The 22,077-nt window shown below is 49.7% G+C and overlaps 2 protein-coding genes across 9 annotated transcripts in view; one reads left to right on the top strand and one right to left on the bottom strand.

Moving 5' to 3' along the window:
• Window positions 1-14,069, bottom strand: part of GART (phosphoribosylglycinamide formyltransferase, phosphoribosylglycinamide synthetase, phosphoribosylaminoimidazole synthetase) — a 36,275-nt gene extending 22,206 nt beyond the window's left edge. The window contains exons 1-6 of one of the 6 annotated variants that reach the window (XM_083855303.1): window positions 13,968-14,049; window positions 11,179-11,244; window positions 9,127-9,184; window positions 8,881-8,951; window positions 4,897-5,045; window positions 133-228 (exon numbers count right to left, since the gene is read on the bottom strand). In XM_083855303.1, coding sequence (XP_083711429.1) covers window positions 133-228; window positions 4,897-5,041 — 241 coding nt within the window. In that variant the 5' untranslated portion in view covers window positions 5,042-5,045; window positions 8,881-8,951; window positions 9,127-9,184; window positions 11,179-11,244; window positions 13,968-14,049. Of the gene's footprint in view, window positions 1-132; window positions 229-4,896; window positions 5,046-7,477; window positions 7,941-8,880; window positions 8,952-9,126; window positions 9,185-11,178; window positions 11,245-13,967 lie in introns of those variants that run through there. The other 5 variants (XM_083855304.1, XM_083855302.1, XM_083855306.1 and 2 more) reach the window with 5 other exon arrangements.
• A 1,952-nt stretch (window positions 14,070-16,021) lies between these two features.
• SON (SON DNA and RNA binding protein) overlaps window positions 16,022-22,077 on the top strand; it is a 37,133-nt gene continuing 31,077 nt past the window's right edge. For 2 of the 3 annotated variants that reach the window (XM_083855054.1, XM_083855056.1), the window contains exons 1-2: window positions 16,706-16,829; window positions 17,462-17,625. In XM_083855054.1, the coding sequence (XP_083711180.1) occupies window positions 16,741-16,829; window positions 17,462-17,625 (253 nt within the window). In that variant the 5' untranslated portion in view covers window positions 16,706-16,740. Of the gene's footprint in view, window positions 16,134-16,705; window positions 16,830-17,461; window positions 17,626-22,077 lie in introns of those variants that run through there. The other variant, XM_083855055.1, reaches the window with a different exon arrangement.

Below are 22,077 nucleotides of genomic sequence, written 5' to 3'. Positions count from 1 at the left end.
TCAGGGAAACTGCTCCAGAGGATCTTTTTCCAGTCAGACTGGAGACACTGCTGAGTGATGCACACATGAGGACTAAAATTTACTTTTCTTCCTAAATGCTGAAGGCTGTGATTTCCAGCTTGTGCCTCTTACCAGCAGCAAGAGGAACCTCAGGACCGACCACCACCAGCCTGATGTCCTGGTCCCTGCAGAACTGGGCAACAGCAGCGTGGTCACTGACTGGAACAGCTGTTGGAGACACAAAACAGGGAAAGATCCCACCTCAGCACTGAGTTATCTCAGAGCACTCACCAGCCTCACCCTCTGGGCTGCCAGGTCACTGGGCACCTGGGGGAGTGAGACCCACACTGACAGAGACTCACATAAAACACAGCCCCAAACCCCAGGCAAAGGCTCTGTTTGGACATTCACTGTCAGAGTCATAAATCACAGGATCATGGAATATCCTGAGTGGGAAGGGACCCACAGGGATCATTGATCCAGCCCCTGTCCCTGCCCAGAGCCCCCAACAATCCCCCCTGGGCATCCCTGGCAGGGCTGTCCAAAGGCTCCTGGAGCTCTGGGGCTGTGCCCATTCCCTGGGGAGCCTGGGCAGTGCCTGAACCCTCTGGGGGCAGAGCCTTGCCCTAAAATCCCCCCTCAATCCCTCCTGGAACAGCTCCAGCCTCTCCCTGGGTGCTGTTCCCTGTGGCAGGAGCAGAGCCCAGAGCTGTCCCTCGGGAGGAGCTCTGACCTCAGGCTCCTCTGCTCCAGCTGGACAGACCCAGCTGCTCCTCCTGGGGTGCTCCAGACCCTTCCCCACCTTCATAGCCCTGTCAACACACCTTGCTCTTGAAGGTGAGGGAAAAAAAAAGCTCTGGGATCCCCTGGGCTGCCAACCAGCAAACTGGTCTGACCCCTAGAACAACCTGTTTGCCAGCACAAGGAGCATCGCAAAGAATCTAAGAAAATAAAAAACTCTAAAGGAAAAAAAAAATAACTTTCTTTCCAGTGAGTCTCCTCCCTGAGGATGGTCACCATGGAGCTTTACAGAGGTAAAATCCAGGCTGGATGGGGCTTGGAGCAGCCTGGGACAGTGGGAGGTGTGGCAGGGGTGGCCCTGGATGGGATTTAAGGTCCCTTCCAACCCAAACCACTCCACAATTCCATTCACAGAATTCCATTCTGTGATTTTATGATCTTGGTGCCAGGAGGGTGTTGGGGATGAAACAAACAGCTGGTGGTATAATTCCAACTCTTCTTTTTTTCTTTCTTTCTGTACTGCCACCTAAAAATTGCACTAAACTGAGCCCTCTGAAAGTGAGGGGAATCAGAACTTTTCTTTTTCTTTTTTTACATTATGGTGAATTTAATGACACTGTGCTGTCATTATGGCAGAGGATACCTGGGCTCAGGCTGTTACAACCATTATCTTCCCAAAAACAAACATTCAGTGTGATGACACTTGGAATGCCCCAAAGTGTGCAAACAAAAGAAACGTCCTGCACCAAAGACAATAATGTCAATCTAATGATCCCAAAGTTACGCAAAGGCCCTGCAATTCCACTGCTTTCATCATGAATAAATAAAGCCAAGGTCTGCAGGGGATGGGAACACAGATCCAGAGAGCCAAAAACGAGCCCAGTGTGGATTGGCTGCTTGTGCAGGGAGGAGACTGCACACACCAGGGCACGGTGCTGGCAAAGGGAGCACACAATCCCAGGATCATCAGGGCTGGAAGAGCCCTCCAGGATCAGGCAGTGCCATCCCAGTGACACCAGCATCACCCCAAACCTGTCCCCAAGGGCCACCTCCAGACATCTTTAGGACACTTCTAGAGACAGTGACTCCACCACTCCCTGGGCAGCTCATTCCAAGGCCTGACCACTCTGGCAGGGAAAAATTGTTTCCAATCTCCAATCTGACCCTCCCCTGGTGTAATTTTCCCTTGTCCTTTCCCTTGGGACATGGCAGAAGCCTGGCAATACAGGCTGATGGTCTCCTCCAGCCTGTTTCTGGGGAGTGATGAGGGAAGGAGAAGACAGGACTTTGGTCAGTGCCCACTGTGCTCCCTCTACCCTGGATTATTAAATTCATCAAATCGTTGAACCCCAGATTTGTTTGGGCTGGAAGGGACCTTAAATCCCACCCAGTGCCACCCTGCCATGGCAGGGACACCTCCCACTGTCCCCAGTGTCCAGCCTGGCCTTGGGCACTGCCAGGGATCCAGGGGCAGCCACAGCAAATCTGGGAATTCTATTCCAGAGCCTGCCCACCCTGCCAGGGAACAATTCCTGCCCATAAAATGTCCTGATTCCACAACAGACTCTACATTTTGGTTATAGATTTACCCCGTTCAGGTGGGGTTGGGGAACTCCCAAGACAGAACACAAATACAAATCACCTCCTTGGCACCTCTTTAACAGCCCAATTATTTTATTCCACCAACAAAGGCATTTGATTTCCGTGTGCAGCTGATGCCAGTTGACTTCTGGCTCACCCAAAAGCAGAATACAACTGTGCCAGGGCATCCCCCTCACAGATTCCTGGCCAGTATCCCATCCAACCCTGTCCTCTGGCAGGGAAAACCATTCCCCCTCGTCCCCCTCCAAGCAGGGAAAGGAGAGAGCCTGGAATTCACCCCAAATTTCTTGCTGCAGGTCTGATCTCATGATATGAGCTGTGACTGTGGCACAAGATTTAAGTGATGGAGAAATGTCCTAACAACAAACAAGAAGGGACAAATCGTGTTGTTTAGCCATGATTTTAATTTTCCTCCCAAATTTAATTTTTTGGGGGTTGTTGACTGAAAGGGAATATTTCTGTAGCTTAAAACAACAGCTGAACATTCCTTTGGAACCAGACAGGAGGACCCTGAACCAAAGCTTTCAAGGGTAAAGCTTAAATTTAAGAGCACAAGTCACACAGAGAGGTAAAATGTGACAGAAGGAGGTGTCAGGATGGTGAAGTCCATTCACAGACCCACATATCCATTCAGCAAGACATTGTCTGTGCTTCTGCACTGAAACTGCTCTGACAATCCACCTAAATTAAATACAAACCTGTATTTAGGCACCCAACCTAAATCCCCCTTTATTGCTGGAAACAATTACCAGCTCAGATCAATCACAAAACTTTTTTTTTTTTTCTTACTTGAATACAGACAAAGTTTGAAAGATTTAAGGTTATTTATAATTTTCAGCTCACTTTTTCATGCTTCAGTAATCACCCAAGACCCAGAGCTGCAATCTTAATTAAAGGCAATTCCATGACCCATGAAGGGAGGACAAACTTTCAGAGCCAAGCCTTGGTTATACCAAAAAAATCCTCCAGAAACCAGGGAAGGAGATTCCCAGATATTCCCAGATATCCCAGGTATTGTTGCCCACACAACATAACAGGGCTCATGTTGCTCCTGTAAAGCTGTTCCCCATTTTCCACCCTGAGTTAAATCAAGGCTCCAGTGACAGCACTGGAATTCCTGAACAGGTGAGACAAATTCTTTTCTTAAAAACCTGCATAAGTCAAACTCTTCATAAATTCTAAGTTCTTCCTGGGGTGGTGAAGATTTCTCTCCCAAAGCACAGGTGAGGCCATGTGCAGAACAAACCAATTTATTCCACATGGGAGATTTCATGAACCTGGCTTGAGACCAAGCATTTTCCACTACTGGTGCAATGTTTTTTATGGGATGAAAGAGAGAAAAAAACCAGGGGGAGGTTTAAAAAGGCACAGCTTGAAAATAAAACGCTAAAATTCCCATTCCAAAGACCCTGCAGCCTGGCACTGACCCCATTTAGCACAAGGGTAAAGGGGGTTTTTTGACTTTCTGGTCTTGCCAAGCTCTTCCTTCCAGGCCTCTCCTCAGAGGCCAAACAGAGTAAAAAACTGGAGTGAGGAGCTCACTCATGATGCTCAAAGAAATTAAGGACAAAGTGGTTTCAAAAGCCTGTAATTAAACATTCCAACAGAATCCTATTCAATCATTACCTGCTGTACAAGAAGCTGGCAGCACTCACGTTTCCACATGAGACAACAACACACAAAGCTACACCAACACAAGTGCAGGAAATGGATGTGTCTGATCCACATCCACATGCACCCTGTGTTAACTTGAATTCCACATCTTAGCACATCTTCTAAAGGAAAAAATGAAGTCTTAGGGAGGTTAAAGCTCCTGAATGAGGATCTGTTTTGTAAAGAACACAGGAATCTCTGTGGTCTGGACTGATTCCCTGAGTGCCAGCACCTCAGATCAGGCTTTTTTGAAAAGCAGCTCTAAATTTTGGATGCTCAATTTGCAACATCTGAAGCTTCTCAAAACTTGTAACTATGAAAAGTTTAAATTACAGCCAGTCAGAGCTTAATATGTTAAGCCAAGAGCTCCAACCAAGCAGTCAGTGCACAGAGAGAAATATTTGAAGATAACCTTGATTTCTTAAGGTCACTATGACAAAGGAATGAATTTATGTTCACAGTGACAGAGTGTTCCTGTCACAGGTTGCTGGGATCATGGGGTTTCAACACACTTCTAAGAGCACAAAAGGGAATTTAGGTGGCAACCACAGCAACTATCCTGAGCTGCATTCCCAGAGGAACAGCTCTGGCTGAATCCTCCAAACCCAAACCTAAAGAATGAGATGTCACAGATGAGATCTTATAAAATTAATTACATGACTTACACAAGGCTTTGCTCAGATATATTTTTTTTCTTCTTAACTGTATGTAAAATCTCTTTCACATGCCCAAAACCTTAAAAAAATGGTAATCCATCATCATCATCATCATACTCTTATCATCATCATTTTTTCATTATCATCATCATCCTTTCAACACCACCAGCTGCGATTTCACCTCAACATCATCCTGATTGAATTATCAAATTTAAAAATGGTTTGTTTTTTTTTTTGGTTTTACCTGAATTGGAGATTTTGCCGTTGTCAGCTGTCCCTGCATTTCCTGGAGCCACAAAGACGTGTTTGATGTGTGAGGACTGGGCCAACTTCCAGGCCAGGGCGTGTTCCCTGCCTCCGCTGCCGATCACCAGCACCTGCTCAGCCATGGCTCTGCAGGAGACCAGGACAAAGTAAAACAGCTGGAATTAGCTGGGGAAAGTGGGGAAAGAAAGAGTTTTCAAGGACCATGAAGTGATGGAGAACTTCATTAGATGTGATAACACTAAATCTCCAAGGCTGAGCCATCCCAGAGCACGGCAGGAACCCGTCAGGAAAATCATCCTGGGTTTGACTGGAAACTGCTCCCACTTATACAGAAATCTGGGATCGAGGGAAAACCCTGATGGGTGAGCAGGCTGGGATTTGCAGCCTAGAGAGTCACAGATTCACAGAAGGGTTTGATTGGAAGGGATCTTAAATCCCATCCAGTGCCATCCCTGCTATAGGCAGGGACACCTTCCACTGCCCCAGGCTGATCCAAGCCCCAGTGTCCAACCTGGCCTTGGACAGGGATGAGGAGTCCACAGCCTCTCTGAGCAACAATTCCTTGGGGAATCCAAACCTGCAAAGGTCAAAGCCCTTCTGATGCACCACAGTTTGGAGCTGGATGGGACCATTCAAGAGGTTTTAGAAGCAATGATTGAAAAGCTCTGAGCACCTCATGGAAAGGAAAAGCTCTGAGCGATGAGACAAGGAAGTAACTTCCAGCTCTGGCTTTCCTTGGAGAGAACAACCACAAGAGGAGCAACAGGTGGAATTAATAAAGGAGTTCACTTAGACAAGGTAATATGGGGTATCCACTCCACTCTCCCACTCCAGTGAAGTTTGGATAAACACGTGGACATTCTGCTGGCCAGTGGGAGTGTGTGCATGATGAGCACGTCACCAGCTGGGTGTGCACACACAGCTTACGCACATGGGGCTCACGGCAGAAGTACAACGTGTTCTCTGAGCAGCTCTGCAAGCCTCTGCTCTCTGAGATTTACTGGGCTGCTCTGTGTACTCTCCACATATTTACTGATGGAAGAGCTCACTTGTGCTGACAAAATCCACTAGAATTCAGAAAACACTAAAGAAAGAAAGGAAATCATTTAGAAACTAATTATGTATGTCCTTATTTTGAGCTAAAATAATAGTTTGGTTTGGGTTAGGAGGGACCTTAAAGCTCATCCCATTCCAATCCCCCTGCCATGGCAGGGACACCTCCCACTGTCCCCAATGTCCAACCTGGCCTTGGGCACTGCCAGGGATCCAGGGGCAGCCACAGCAAATCTGGGCACCCTGTGCCAGGGCCTGCCCACCCTGCCAGGGAACAATTCCTGCCCAAGATCCCATCCAGCCCTGTCCTCTGGCACTGGGAATCCATTCCCTGTGTCCTGTCCCTCCATCCCTTGTCCCCAGTCCCTCTGCAGCTCTCCTGGAGCCCCTTTAGGTCCTGCCAGGGGCTCTGAGCTCTCCCTGGAGCTTCTCCTCTCCAGGTGAGCACCCCCAGCTCTCCCAGCCTGGCTCCAGATCCCGTAGGGATCACCTCCCATTCTCCCACTGCTGGGGGCAGGAACAGAGCTCAGAGAAGAGTTCAGGACAAAAGGAATGTCTCTGATGTAATCCCAGCACACACCACACACAGCCAGGGTCGCCCTCTTCACACAGCAGGTCACTGACCTGCACGTGTCCAGTGCCCCAGGTGAGCTCAGAGCCCCTCCTTTGCAGGAGGACAAGAGAGGATGACAACCGAAAATACATCTCAGAAAAGGGAAAAAAACCCAAAACTAAGCCCAGGAGATTTGTCAGGGAAAAGCAAAAATGACCCAAAGCAGATTTTCAGCTAAGGCAGGGATGTGCCTTTCCCTCACATCAGCTGCTACAGCTTCACTTGACTAAAGCTGCCCTGACGAGGCAAAATATCTGGATTAGGCAAAACATCCCGACAGAATCAAGTGAAAATAAACATGATAGAAGGATAAAATACAGAAAATTAACACTCAGTCATTCACTTCAACTAAATACACCAAAGCTAACAACTAATGGTAGTTTCATGCTGTGGGAGACCAATAAGTTTCTAATCTTTGAGCCAAATATAGATATTGCAAAGTTACAGACATGTTTTAATTATAAAACCCCATGATTACTTGCAATAAAAAAGCTCAGGTTAGGCTAAAAATTATCAGATGTTTAGGAAACCACATTATGCTCAACTCTTTTATATTACAACTCAAGAAAGAAGACAAGATAAAAGAATGAGGGATACAACAAAGGGGTGAATTAGATAAAGACAGTAATATAATAGTAAGGTAGGAGAACAATTATCACACAGCAGACAGCTGTCTCCTTGAAGTTAAACGAGCATTACCAGTAGTGTCCAGAGCCAGTGGCCACTAAACAGTATTTTTAAGGCAAATTTTATCAATAACTTGAACTATAAACAACATGATTTTCTCAAAAAATATTTAAAGCTTATAACTTTTAAAAGTCAACAATTTTAAGTTTAAAAACATTAAAACTTTAAACCGGGATGATTGAAACCCAAGAGAGCCCTTACTCACTCTGTGCTGTGTGTACCAGGCTGAGGAGAGGAGGACTCAGGAGCTCAGAGGCACAAAGAGACCAGAGATTGGCAGCCCCTGGTTAAAATGTCCCTGACATTCCCGCCCCACTGATGACCCTGCAGCCAGCCAATGGACAGGGAACTCCAGCCATTCCAGCTGGGAACAGGGCACAGAAGCTTCCCTACAAAGGTTTTAGAAGTGAGAGGCAAAAGATTTGCAGGACAGGAGCAGCTCATCCTGTTGTTTTTAAACAGCAAAATTAATTCTGTCCCATCCCAGGTTTTTTTTTTTTTTTTTTTTTTTTTTAAATTAAAAACTGTTCATTAATCAGCTTGTGAATATTCTCTTTTTATCTAAAAATCAGGATGTGCAGTTTTGCAATAAATAAAAATTAGTCTATGCAATCAACAGTATGATAAATAAGGGGTATGATGCAAATTATCATGGAATGGTTTGGGTTGGGAGAGACCTTAAATCTCATCCCACTGTCCCAGGCTGCTCCAAGCCCCAATGTCCAGCCTGGCCTTGGGCACTGCCAGGGATCCAGGGGCAGCCACAGCTTTTTGGGAATTTCATTCCAGGGCCTGCCCACCCTGCCAGGGAACAATTTCTGCCCAAGATCCCATCCAGCTCTGCTTAAGGCCTGTAAGAAATTCACAGTCCACTAGCCTTCCATGGGGGCAGTAAATAGAACAAGCCATGTCTGATATTGTCAAATGATATTTAATCAATTTGTATCAAAAATGTGAGTGAAAATCAAGTTTCACACATTTGTTTTGAAGCTCAGTGGTATTTGTGCATCCCACTATGGTATCCTAGCAACTTTTATTTAGGAATGTGGCTTGAGAAGAACTTGTGATGGCAGTGCCAGTTTAGGAGGCTCAGATGTAGCCATGGCAGCCTCTGTTTTACAGACACTCAAAGATGTCAGATCCTCTGCTGCCCAGCAGGGTCTCACTTTAAAAACAGAGATTCCAAGAGGCAACACTCCTTTTTGTTTTTGTCACTAATCCAGCAGCAAAACACTTGTTCTCCAAAGACCTGAAGTCATTCACAAGGTAGATATTTACTCTGTGAGGATTATCACACCCCCAGGATTTTTGGAAGCAACATGTAAAATCCTTAAAGATTCCAAACCACAGAATGTCATTACCTTCTGCAACCATTGTCTGCTTTGGTAAAGGAGGAGATGTTTGTTTAAAAGATGTTTTAAAATGAAGATAAAGGACATCTCAGGAGGTCTGTTGTTAGATCCTTATATGAAGTGAGAACAGGAAAGAAGAAATGAGTTAATCACTCCACGCATCCAGGAGGAGAGGAGGCAAGGACAGAGTGAAGACAAGGAGATTCCCTGAGGATACCAGGACAAAGTCAGCAGGGAGAAGCATCAGCCCAGAGACCTTTATCCTCACTGCAGGAAGGCAGCTGGGGCTCAGCAGCAAACCAAGGAACTCCTCCTCGTGGCCAGGGCCTGTGGAGCAGAGAAAATCAAGTGAGGGAGGCAAACCCCACAGTCCTAAGACCCTTCCCCATCCCAATTCCTGCACAGGGAATGGGGAGGCTCCAAACACAGGGAGCAGGGACATGAGGCTACTCAGATGCTGTCCTTTCCCAGGGACAGGAGCCACTGACCTTCCCAAACTTACCCTGTGCACACACCTGGGGGTTACACTCAGCTCCTTGGCTGCATTTATGAACAGGACTCTGTAAGAAAACACAAACTCCTTAAGCAATTTATTCTCAAGTGTGATGCAAGATACCTAAATATTCAATCTCAACTGGGTGGAGTATTTTAATAAGGCAGAGCCTTATCACCTCACCTCAAACTACAGCAGGAAAGGTGCAACTACAATCAATCAGATCTCTGCACTCCAGCACAAACAGCAAAGGCTTTGACTGAAGCTCACTGCTTCAGACTGTATTTTTTTTTTTAATTAAGCTCCAGTGCTGATGGTTTCCCCTGTGCTCCTCTATCTTTGCTTCCCAACACTGAGATTCAGGAAAACTGATGCAGGCATTCAAGTTTCTTTAGATCAAAGACAGAGTGTCTTAATTCAGGTTGGATGGGGCTTGGAGCAGCCTGGTCTAGTGGAGGGTGTCCCTCAACAGAGCAAGGAGCTGAACTGGATGAGCTCTGAGGTCCCTTCCAACCCAAACCACCCTGGGATGCAATGAGAGCTGAGTCTGAAAAATAGCCTAGCAATGACAACACTTCCCCAAACACTACAGACCCAAGCCTGGTGTCACTGTGAAGGTTCAAATCCACAAACTCCAGCCTCCAGAGAGGAGCTCTCATCACTTGGCTTTGGACTAAACTACAAGGTTCATTCTTGCTCTTGCAGTCAGGCAGGAGAAGAAAAAAAAAATTCTCACAGGAGTCATGCAAAAGCCCAAATTGGGAAGGCTGTGCAGTTCCCACTCCACTGAGGGCTCTGTGTTTCTGACCCCAGCAGTCTGAGCTGTTTATGAGTTTCAGGGTTTTTTTATAGACCTGTTATAGGATAAAAAAAATCAAAAGAAGGGATTGGAGAAGAAGCCAAAACCTGCAAGTTCCTCCTCCCAACTTCAAACTTGAAACTTTCTCAACTTCAATTCCCTCCTAGGATCCACCCTGCCATCCTTTACTCAGCTCCCAAACTCACCCACAGCCAGCCCGTGTGGCCCCAAACCCCTGTTGGCTGAACCCAGCTCCTGTGCTCTCTGAATTAACCCATGGGTTATTAATTCTCTCTCTCTCCTTAGGAGGCCACTGCACACTCTGAGCACTCCCAGAGCCCTGAGCCAGCCTTCCCAGGGAGCCTGTGCCAGCTGCTGGCCCCCGTTCAGGCTCGGGATGCGCAAGCTGCAGGTTCAGCGACTGCAGGAGCACACGGGGCCTTGCCTGGGGCAGCTCCCCATTGGTCCCACCAACCTCTCCCCCTCCAGGCTCTCCTTCCCTCTCTCTCTCCTGCCTGTGCCAAGGGAGTGCAGTCACTTGGATCAGGAAAACAATGCTGGAAAGCTGACACCACAATGGTAACTGGTGGAACAAGGTAAATATGTCTATAATGGATATATAAAGGAAATACTCCCAGCTTAGTGAGCTGAGCTAACTCCCCGAGGGATGAAGGATCACCACAGCGAGGACAAGGGAAGCAGCAGCACAAGGCAGCCAGGGAAGGGAGGGTGGAGAGAGCAAACCCAGCTGTGCCCTCGGATCATCCCGATGGATGATGGAGTGACCAGGACACACTCGATGGCTGCAAGTTTGTATTTCCATTCCCATTTGCTGCCCCAGCCTGCTCCTTGTCCCAGGGAGAGACACACCAGGGAACCACGGGCTGGGGAGGGGAAACATCCACCTCTCTCTGCATTTTTTCCCCGTGTGGCTCAGTTTCCAGGGGGAATTCACTGTGCAAAGTGTGCAGGCAGCTCTGAGGCACCACAAAACACAGCCATGGCAACCAAATCTGCAAAGGGGCCAGAATCCCATGAGGGAACTGCAAGTTTAGGTTGGGGCAGGATTAGGCTCATCCTGAAGGAAAAAACCACAGCCTTAGGAAACTTTTCACTTCCTCAGACTTCAATATATGAAGAGCTGCTTAAATAGCTTGGAAGCCTCCAGAATCTGGTAGAAATTATGATTTTTAGTTAGAGCTTTAGGTTAAATACACTTTTTTGCTTATGTGTTTTATTTAGGACAAATTCCTGGCTCTCACCTGGCCATATAGATTCATGAAAGGTTTGAGTTGGAAGGGAGCTTAAAGGACATCTTGTTTCACCTCCTGCCATTCAGTGTGGTGTAGAAAACAAAAGAAAAGAAGAAAAGTCATTATTATATGTGTCTTTCACGGCCCAAGCTGAAGCTCTGCAGGACAGGCCCCTTGTGTAGGTATGATCCTCCAAACAGCTGGATTTTGCATTTTTCTAGGCAAAATGTTCCCTCAAGTTTTGCTTCTAAAAATAAATAGGATCATAAACTTTTACAACCACCCCCACAGTACTAAATTTGACACCTCAAGCAATGTAGGATGCTGGAAGTGCTCAGTGTTTTGTACCACCATGAGGGGGAGAAATACCCTTGAAATGAACTTTCTGTGTTACCCTTTCAGCTATATACACAAAATAGTGAAATAAGTATTAACTCTGCTCATTAATTCCAATATCTACTGGGTAAATTTTAAAAAACGCTTTAAAAGTTGGTAAGCCCCCAACTTTGCAAACAGCAGTGAAAGAATCCAAGTGAATCAAAGTCCAGAACCAGAGAGGTCTGTAGTTTAATATTTACTTCAAGCAAATATTTCACCACTTTGGCCATGAAGGCCGAGCCGTGAGGGGATTGCTATGAGGGGTGATGGGGATGCCATGAGGGCCATGCCCAAAGAGGATGTGCCATGAAGGGGGTGCTGTGAGGGCCATGCCCTGAGGGTATTGCTTATGAGGGTTATGCTGTGATGGCCAAGCCATGAAATGACTGCCGTGAGAGGGCTGCCATGAGGGGAGTGCCATGAGGGCATTTGCCATGAAGGGGATGCCATGAGGGCCATGCCCTGAGGGTACTGCTATGAGGGCTGTGCTGTGAGGGCCGAGCCATGACAAGGATGCCATGAGGGAGATGCTGTGAGGGCCATGCCATGAGGGCATTTGCCATGAAGGGAATGCTGTGAGGACCATGCCCTGAGGGTATTGCTAAAAGGGCTGTGCTGTGAGGGCCCAGCCATGAGGGGATTGCTATGAGGAGGGTGCCATGAGAGTGAAGCCATGAGGGCATTTGCTATGAAGAGGATGCCATGAGCACCATGCCCTGGGGGTACCGCTATGAGAGTTATGCTGTGATGGCCAAGCCATGAAGGGACTGCCATGAGGGGATTGCCATGAATGGGATGCCATGACGCTGAAGCCGTTGCTATTAAGGGGATGCTGTGAGGGCCATGCCCTGAGGGTATTGCTAAGAGGGCTGTGCTGTGAGGGCGGAGCCATGAGGGGACTGCCATGAGGGCCAAGCCATGACAGGGATGCCATGAGGTGGATGCTGTGAGGGCCAAGCCATGAGGAGACTGCCATGAGGGGATTGCTATGAGGAGGGTGCCATGATGGTGAAGCCATGAGGGCATTTGGCATGAAGGGGATGCCATGAGTGCCCTGTGCTGAGGGTACTGCTTATGAGGGTAACGCTGTGATGGCCAAGCCACGAAAGGACTGCCATGAGGGGACTGCCATGAGAGGATTGCCATGAATGGGATGCCATGAGGGGTGTTCCATGAGGGTGAAGCCATGAGGGCATTTGCCATGAAGGGGATGCCATGAGCACCATGCCCTGAAGGTACTGCTGTGAGGGCTGTGCTGTGAGGGCCGAGCCATGAGGGGATTGCCAGGAGGGCCAAGCCATGACAGGGATGCCATGAGGGGGATGCTGTGAGGGCCATGCCCTGAGGACATTTGCCATGAAGGGGATGTTGTGAGGGCCCAGCCATGAGGGCATTGCTATGAGGAGGGTGTCATGAGGGTGAAGCTGTGAGGGCATTTGCCATGAAGGGGATGCCATGAGTGCCCTGCCCTGAGGGTACCGCTATGAGAGTTATGCTGTGATGGCCAAACCACGAAGGGACTGCCATGAGGGGAGTGCCATGAATGGGATGCCATGAGGGGAGTGCCATGAGGCTGAAGCCATGAGGGCATTTGCTATGAAGCGGATGCCATGAGCACCATGCCCTGAGGGTACCGCTATGAGGGCTGTGCTGTGAGGGCCAAGCCATGAGGGGGTTGCCAGGAGGGAAAAGCCATGACAGGGATGCCATGAGGGGGATGCCGCGAGGGCCATGCCGTGAGGGAACTCGCGCCGAAGCGCGGGATGCCGTGAGGGAACTCGCCCCGAAGCGCGGGGATGCCGTGAGGGAACTCGCCCCGAAGCGCGGGATGCCGTGAGGGAACTCGCCCCGAAGCGCGGGATGCCGTGAGGGAACTCGCCCCGAAGCGCGGGATGCCGTGAGGGAACTCGCCCCGAAGCGCGGGGATGCCGTGAGGGAACTCGGCCCGAAGCGCGGGGATGCCGTGAGGGAACTCGCCCCGAAGCGCGGGATGCCGTGAGGGAACTCGCCCCGAAGCGCGGGGATGCCGTGAGGGAATTCGGCCCGAAGCGCGGGGATGCCGTGAGGGAACTCGCCCCGAAGCGCGGGATGCCGTGAGGGAACTCGCCCCGAAGCGCGGGGATGCCGTGAGGGAACTCGCCCCGAAGCGCGGGATGCCGTGAGGGAACTCGCGCCGAAGCGCGGGGATGCCGTGAGAGAATTCGGCCCGAAGCGCGGGATGCCGTGAGGGAATTCGGCCCGAAGCGCGGGGATGCGGTGAGGGGTGGCCCCGCCATGTTGCGGCGCGGGCAGGGGCGCACATGGCCCCCGGCCGCCCCCCGCGCCCCCAGCCCGGCGCGGACAGCGCGGGGGCACCGGCAGCCGCACAGCCCCAGGGAACCGCGGCCCCTGCGCGCTCCCAGCGCGGCTCGGTGACTTACTGTGCTCCTAAAGGGGGATTCGAGAGCGGGAAGGCTCCTCCCCCAGGCGCGGAACTACAGCACCCAGCGGGCAGCGCGGCAGGAAGGACCGGGAGCGTGTCAGCGATGTCGCGACAGGGACACCCGGAGTTCCCTTTGGCACAGAAATTCCTCAAGTCTGGACTATGAGGCGGGTGGGGAAAGGGGAAGGGGCGGCCGAAATACCTTTGGGATGCGGAGGTTGTTTGTACTTTATCCGTCAGCTTCAGGGGCTGAGGGGGGTGGTCTGTGAGGGCTGTGCAAAGGTGGATTTTGTCTCTACATCCCTTGAAAAACCACATAGGAGCAACTCCTTAGTTTGTCCCACATTTGAACTTTCTGCTTTATGAAACCAGAGAGTATCGGGCAACGTTTAGTCTAATTTAGCATTACAATTGTGCTACAATACTGTTAATAAAACAAGATTTGATCCACAGTTTTCCTCCTTTCAGGAGCTATAATGTGAAAACATCACTGTTCTATGTTAAAATATCTTAGGAAATAAGGTTTAAAGTGAGATTTTTGGGGTTTTGTTTGGGTTTTTTTGGTTTTTATGGGTTTTGGTGGTTTTGTTTTGGTTTTTTGTTTTGTGTATATATATATTTGTATAAATATTTATTTGTATAAATATGTATATATATATTTAAGCACGCCCAGACGCTTTGAAAGGGAAGAGTTGCACGAATAAATGCTCTAAGTAGTATTGATGATTGTAGCAGAACTACTATTACTAAAGTCCCATAATGTTACTAACTGAACATTACCAGCAACAATTACTGGTCTTGACAAGATGAAAGTAAAATATTTAATTAATCTGAAAATGACCTGACACTGAAACTGAATAAAAACGTTTAAATAAAGGGAGTTTATTCAGCAAGAAGAGATGGAGAGAGCAAGAACAGCTATTTTCTCGTAGGGCTGTGGATCCTCATATGTATGAGGAGGGACTTTTTGTAATTATCACATCACTTTTGTTTATAAGGAGTCAGAGAGAAACATGCAGCACACGCTAAAGTCCTTCTCTGACTTTTTTAGGGCATCTTTCTTCATATTTTTTTACATGCCTGGTCGAGACAAGGTCATTTGCATCAGCTGAATCTAAATATGTCTGAAATTGTTCAAGTGAAACATTTTCAGTCTTTGCTTTAATATCAAAAATTACACAGTGTTCTACCAGTAAATCTAACATCTATTATTGTGAGCATGGCATGAACTTCTTAACTGTAACTATTTTATATTTTAAATTGAATAAATCAAGTGTGACACCAAAGTAAACAAATTGATACAAGTCTGTGATTCATTTTGTTCTCCAAAGTCAGTATCGAGGCAGATCAGCAGGACATAGTGAAGAATGATGGTGCTTTTCAGGGGTTTTGCAAGTGATGATTAAACGGGATTGACGTTGAAAACTTTTAGACCCCAGCAGTAATGAAACAGTTTTACTTGAGTTTTCATAAGATCCCAGGATGGTTTGGGTTTGAAGGGACCTTAAAGACCATTTAATGAGTATCATGAGCAGGCATGCCACTCACTAGATCAGGTTTGGAGGTATTTTAAATTTATGTCAGGTCAGCTAACTCCCCTAAGTTACCACTACAGAAACTGTGTGTGGGGATTCTTCCAGCCGTAGGATAATTCGGTTTTACAGCATATCATTTGAACACGCATATAATTAATTTTTTATTTGATTAGGGCATCAAGGGCAGCACTGAGGGGGTCCCCAGGGTGGCCGTACTCCGGACAAACTCATTTCACTGCGTTCCATCACTGCCAGAAAAGCTCCGGCTTTCCAGGCGGGCAAAAGGCGCACTTGATTTATCCACCTCCCTTCGGTTTCACCCCCCCTTTGTTCCTTTAATTTTCGCGGCCCCGGCGCCAGCCCCCGGAGCACATGTGCGTGTCACCGCCGGGCGGAGGGGGAGGGAGGGAGGGAGCGCGGGCGGGCGCCTCTCGCATGGAGCCGGGGCTCAGGGCCCCGTGGTGATGCAGCAGCCGCCGCAGCACCGCCCGTGTGCGGGCAGGGCCCCCTGAGAGCCGCCGCCCGCCCGGAGCACACGCGGGGCTCGGCCCCGCTCCATGGGCACCGATGGAATCGCTGCCGGTCGCACCCGCCGGCGCCGCGCCTCAGCCCGCCATGGCCTCAGCCGGGTAAGCAGCGGCCGCCGCGGGGCCTCGGCGGCGCCGGGGGAAGGGTGAGCGGGAGCGCAGGGGGAACGGGAGCGGTGGTTACGGCCGCCGCGGTGCCTTTCCCTGCCCTCCGCGGGGCCGCGGGGGCTCGGACGCGGCGTACGGGGCGCGAGAGGGGCCGCCAGCGGGGCCGGCGGCGGCGGGGCGGTGTGTCTGTGTGGGGAAGGGGTCTGCGTGAGGCGGCGGTGTGGGCGCGGAACGCCGGGGACCGGTTTAATGCTTTCAGCGGGGGACGGGGACACGCTCGGGGCGGCTTTGCCGGTGGCGGCGGCGGAGGCGCGGAGTGCGGGGGGGCGGCGGGAGCGCCACAACATGGCGGCGGCGGCTGAGGGGACACGAGACCTTCCTCCCCCCCCGCCGGAACCCGCCGCTGCTCTATGGCCCGTGCGCCGCGCTAGAGCGGCCGTTCGCAGCCGCACGCCGCCTCCACCAATGGCGAGGCGGTTTACAGCGAATGCAGCCAATCGCGAGGGGGTTTACAGCGGGGACGTCAGCGCGCGCCCCGGGCCGCGGTGCACTGTGGGATGCTGGAGGCCTCGCGTCGGGGCAGGAAGGAAGGGGGGGTGTCATGGCGACGAATATCGAGGAGATCCTTCGCTCCTTTGTGGTCAACAAATTCCGGGAGATCCAGGAGGAGCAGCAGCAGCAGCACGGCGGGTAACAGGGCGATGGGGATCGGCAGAGAAGGGCGCGGGGCGCAGAGAGACGGGCCGCGGCCTGAGGGTCGTGTCGGCGGCAACATGGCGGGGCCCGGGGGGTCGCGGCCGTGCGGGCGCCCTGAGGGAGACATGGCCCGGTGGCCGAGAGAAGTCGGTGGGGAGACGCGCCCACCCGCTGTCCCCCCACTTTCAGTGCTGTCCTCACCTCGGGGCGGGCGCCTGCGTGGTTTGTCTGATTTACAGCTAAATTTGCCGAGTTTACCTCGTAAAACGAAAAAAACCTTGGAAAGAGCAAGGAAAAGCTGGAAGACAGCGCCTTGTGTGTATTTATTCTGTGGAGGAAACCCCTACAAGGTCGTACGGCACGGGGGATGTGGCACATTCCAGAGTGTTTTTTTCCCCCGTTGTGTCTCAACCTCATCAGTCACGGAGTGTCCGGGCTGAATAAGTGAAAATTAGTCCAAAGGCAGACCTTTCCCTAAGAGCACAGCTCTTTCAGGAGGCTGGAAATCTGGGCTGACAGGCTGAATCTAAGAAATGTACATAAATAACAAAAAAATGTAAAAAAAAAAAAAAAAAAAAAGGCTCAGGATCGCTTGTATTAAATTGATTTTTTTTTTTTCTGGTTAGTGCAAAGGTGGAAGGCCAGCCCAATGGTGACACGATCCCAGCTGAGCAAGCCGGGCCTTCTGAAGCCTCTGGAGCTGCTGGGAGTTGTCAGAGTGATCAGATAGTGCAGAAAGTAGAGGAAGTGCTCTCGGGAGCCCTCGGGACAGAGCTGCAGTGCAACCCAGGTAATAAAACCTCCCTCTGGCAAATCTGCTCTTGGTAAGAAGGTTGTGACTGTGCCTGAAATGGAATCGGTTTGTAGAGATAAAAATATGCTTTTTGGAGCTGCTCCTCGGACAAGTTTTGTGTGTTTGCTGTGAATTGGTTAAATATTTTCTCTCCTGTGGTTTTACATCCAGAGGTAGCCAGAGAAATACGTGATTTAAAAATTGAGCAGGTTGTTTTATGTACAGGGAAAAGGTGGAGTTTTTTCTTTCCAGTGCTGAAACAGAGAAATATTTTCCATATGTGTGCAAACATGTCTATAAATTCTGTATTATTTTCTGTATCTATCTACTCCAGGGTCACTGATCTGTTTTTAGTACCAAAGCTGATGCTTATAGAAGCAGTTTCTACTTTGGGTTGGTTTTCAAGATTATTTTGAAAGAACATTTATAAGAAAACAGATCTGTGGTGAACTGCTCAGTCAAAAGATGATTTTCTGTTTTAAAGTGTAGATACTTTCATTGCAGCCTTGAAAAGGTTAAGGAATTTTTATGTGTCAATCTCAGATCTTTAAAAAATTACTAGATTTTTTTAATGCTAAAAAGGCACATCTAAATGTCCCCTTTTGTTGGACTGGTCCTTGCTGTAAAATTTCTGACTGTGGAGGGTTGGTAAGGTGATATAGGATTAATTACTGCATTTCTCATTTTTGGGAGTTGGAACACAGTGTGTTGGGTGAGTACAGCTCAAGAGACAGCACAGAAAATTGTTAAGTTCAGAGATTCTTCTTGCAGGAGTTTGGGATTTGCTTTGGGGTTTTTTGCTCAGTGTTTTTTGTACCTTGAGCATTTTTAAGTTTTTAATTTGTGCTGTATGAGCAGCACTTGAGGCAGACATAGTGGGGTTTTGGTAGGGTTTTGATTGGTTGGTGGCTTTTGTTGGTTTTGTTTGGTAATGTGATTTTTATTTTTGTTTGTTTAATTTTTGTTTTGTTCTTTTGTGGAGGACTGAGGGAAGGTCACACGGTAATAAAGAAGTGAGATGTGTTGAGTTGGAAGTTCATAAACTTACCCTGTGGTAAATGTTCCTACTATCTGTATCTGAAAAGGAGTTGGACAAGGGGCATTATCTGATTATCAGAATCTAATGAATTATCTTTGCAGAAAAGTTGATTTTATAGAATCCCAGAATATCCTAAGCTGGGAGGGACCCACAGGGATCACTGATCCAGCTCCTGTCCCTGCCCAGAGCCCCAACAATCCCCCCTGGGCATCCCTGGCAGGGCTGTCCAAAGGCTCCTGGAGCTCTGGGGCTGTGCCCATTCCCTGGGGAGCCTGGGCAGTGCCTGAACCCTCTGGGGGCAGAGCCTTGCCCTACAATCCCCCCTCAATCCCTGGGGGCCCAGCTGCAGGCGCTCCCTGGGTGCTGTTCCCTGTGGCAGGAGCAGAGCCCGGAGCTGTCTCTGCACTGCCCCTCGGGAGGAGCTGCAGCCCCGGGGAGCTCTGACCTCAGGCTGCTCCAGGCTGCCCTGACAGTGACCTCCTGGGGCCCCTCCAGACCCTTCCCCAGCCCCGTGTTCCCCCCTGGCTCCAGGGCACTGCTGCTCAGCTGCAGCTGGACACGGACCAGGACCCCCAGGGCCCTTCCCACAGCTGCTCTCCATCCACACAGCCAGAGTTGCCCATCCCAGGTGTGGAATTTGGCACTTCCCTTGTTAAACTCCCTTGCAGGTTGGGGTTTGCCAATCTCTCTGATTTGCTGAGGTCTTTCTGCAGGGCTTCTCTGCCTTTAAGAGAGTCAACAACTCCTCCCAGTTTACTGTCCTCAGCAGACTAATTATCCCTTTGAGTCCCGTGTCCAGGTTGTAGGTGAAGATGTTGAAGATAACTGGGCTGAGAATGGAGCCCTGCAGAACTCCAGGAGGGACTGGTGTCAGCCAAAGGTCACCCCAGTCACTGTCACCCTTGGTGCCCAACCCATGGGCCAGTTGCTCACCCACTGAGTGATGCAGTTCTCCAGCTGTGGGCTGGACCTTTTGTCCATAATTTGACTCTGCTTCACTGTTCTCTCAATGCACTCACAGCAATGTTGGTTGCTGTTGCAAAACTATTTTTAAGTGGCTTATTCCATTAAAATATACCTGAGGTACTTGTTAGGGAATCCCAAGTCACATTCATTTAGCACTGTTGAAATTTCCAATAGCTTTTGCAAGATTTTGGAGTGTTCTCTGGAAAATAGTGGTTTTGGGATGACAGATTCTAGTTGGAGGGTCTGTGTTGCTGCCTGGCCTGTATAAATAGCATCATTGAAAGGAACATGCAAACAGACTCCAATGTACAGCTCATATTTCACAGAAATCCCAGCAAGTTCCCTTTAATGAAGTGCCTTTCTCCTGAAAACGTGGCACAAGGTCTCCAGGAGGGCAAGAACCTGACAAAGGTTAAATCCAGAGGGAAGTGAGGTACTGAATTAAAAGGTGGTGATGGAAACCCCAGTCTCTTTCACTTCCCCATCTGTGATTTGCTTGTGCTTGTCGTCTGAATTTTTTAGTCTCCTGTTGGAAGCAAATGCTCTAAGAGGAACATGCAGCTTTGCAGTGGCTCATGGCAGCTGCAGTCCTGCCTGTTCCAGCCTGCAGTGCCTTAAAGTAGGTTTGGGATTTGGGACATAAATGCTCTTTTCCCAAATTTCTTAGACTCTAGTCAGTAAATACACACAGAATTTCTAACAAAGCAGCAACACTGGACTCACTCAGGGGTTAAAGCACAGCAGGGGAAAGTGGCTGCTCAGGTCTTGTAGCATAAACCCCCACTTCGGTAATTTCTTTGGAAAATAGGAATTCCTGTTTACCTTCCATGTGCAGCATTGGGGATTTGAAAGCAGATCTTCAGCTCCCTGTTAGAATGTGCTGCCCCACTGAGTGTGTGTGTGGAGGGACATCCAGCCTGTCTGCACTGCCCAGGTGAGGCCCCACCTGCAGAGCTGCCCCAGCCCTGGGGCCCAGCCCAGGGAGGACGTGGAGCTGCAGGAGAGAGCCCAGAGGAGGCTCCAGGATGAGCAGAGGGATGGAGCAGCTCTGCTGGGAGGAAAGGCTGGCACAGCTGGGATTGTTCAGCCTGGACAGGAGAAGCTTTGGGCTGAGCTCAGGGTGGCCTTGCAGGGCCTGAAGGAGCCCCAGGAAACCTGGAGAGAGACAATTCCCAAGGGCCAAAGGGACAGGATTCAGGGGAGTTACAGAATGGTTTGGGCTGGAAGGGGCCGTTGTAGATCATCTCATTCCAAACCCCCTGACATGAGCAGGGACACCTTCCACTATCCTGAGTTGTTGCAAGCCCTGTAAAGCCTGGCCTTTAAGACCTCCACGATGGAACAGCTTCCCTGGGCAGCCTGTGCCAGGGTCTCACCTCTCTCACAGGGGACATTTTTTTTTTTCCTAAGATGTAATCTACCCCTACTCTCCCTCATTTTGAACCCACTGTCCCTTGCCCTGTCACTCCAGGCTCTTGTCAATAGTCTTCCACCACCTTTACTACACTTCCAGGTACTGGAAGGTCATAGTTAGGTCAGCCCAAAGCTTCTCCTGTCCAGGCTGAACAATCCCAGCTGTGCCAGCCTTTCCTCCCAGCAGAGCTGCTCCATCCCTCTGCTCATCCTGGAGCCTCCTCTGGGCTCTCTCCTGCAGCTCCACGTCCTCCCTGTGCTGGGCCCCAGGGCTGGGGCAGCTCTGCAGGTGGGGCCTCACCTGGGGGGGCACAGGGGACAATCCCAATCCCTTTTCTCATCCTCATTCCTTTCCTGGGGACTCAGCACAGGGCTGGGGTAGGTCCAGCTCTCCCAGAGCTGCTCCATCTGCTCATGTCAGCCTGGATTGATCCCAGGGGTTGCACTGACTCAAGTGCTGCACTTGGCCTTGTTAAAGCTCCTGAGATTCCCACGAGGCGCTTCATGGGCTACTTCCAGATCCCTCTGGGATGGCCCATCCTTTAGAGGTGTCACCTGCAAACCTGCTGAGGGTGCACTTGATCCTTTTGTCATTAATGAAGGTATTAAGTAACACTGATTCATTAATGAAGCTATTAAGTAACACTGGTCCCAGTACAGACTCCTGGAGGACACCACTGGTCACTGATATCCAGGACTGACCTTTGGCCACTCCTCTCTGGATGTGACCATCCAAACAACTGCTAATGCACCTCAGTGCACCTGTCAAATCCTTTACTCCAGTTAGGAGAGAAGAATTGTGGGGGGACTGTGTCAAATACCTCACAAAAGTCCAAGTAAATGCCCTTTGTCGCTCTTCCCTTACCCACTGATGTAGTCAGTTTACCACAGAAGGTCAGACAGGATTTTCCCTTTGTGAAGCTGTGCTGGTTGTCTCAAATCACGTCCCTGTCCTCCACGTGCCTTAGCAGGCCTAGGAAGATCTGTTACATGATCTTCCCTGAGGCTGACAGGGTGGTAATTCCCAGAAT

This window comes from Zosterops lateralis, assembly GCF_965231275.1.
Source record: "Zosterops lateralis genome assembly, chromosome: 2".
Taxonomy (NCBI): Eukaryota; Metazoa; Chordata; class Aves; order Passeriformes; family Zosteropidae; genus Zosterops; species Zosterops lateralis.
This window is presented reverse-complemented; position numbering and strand designations above follow the sequence as displayed.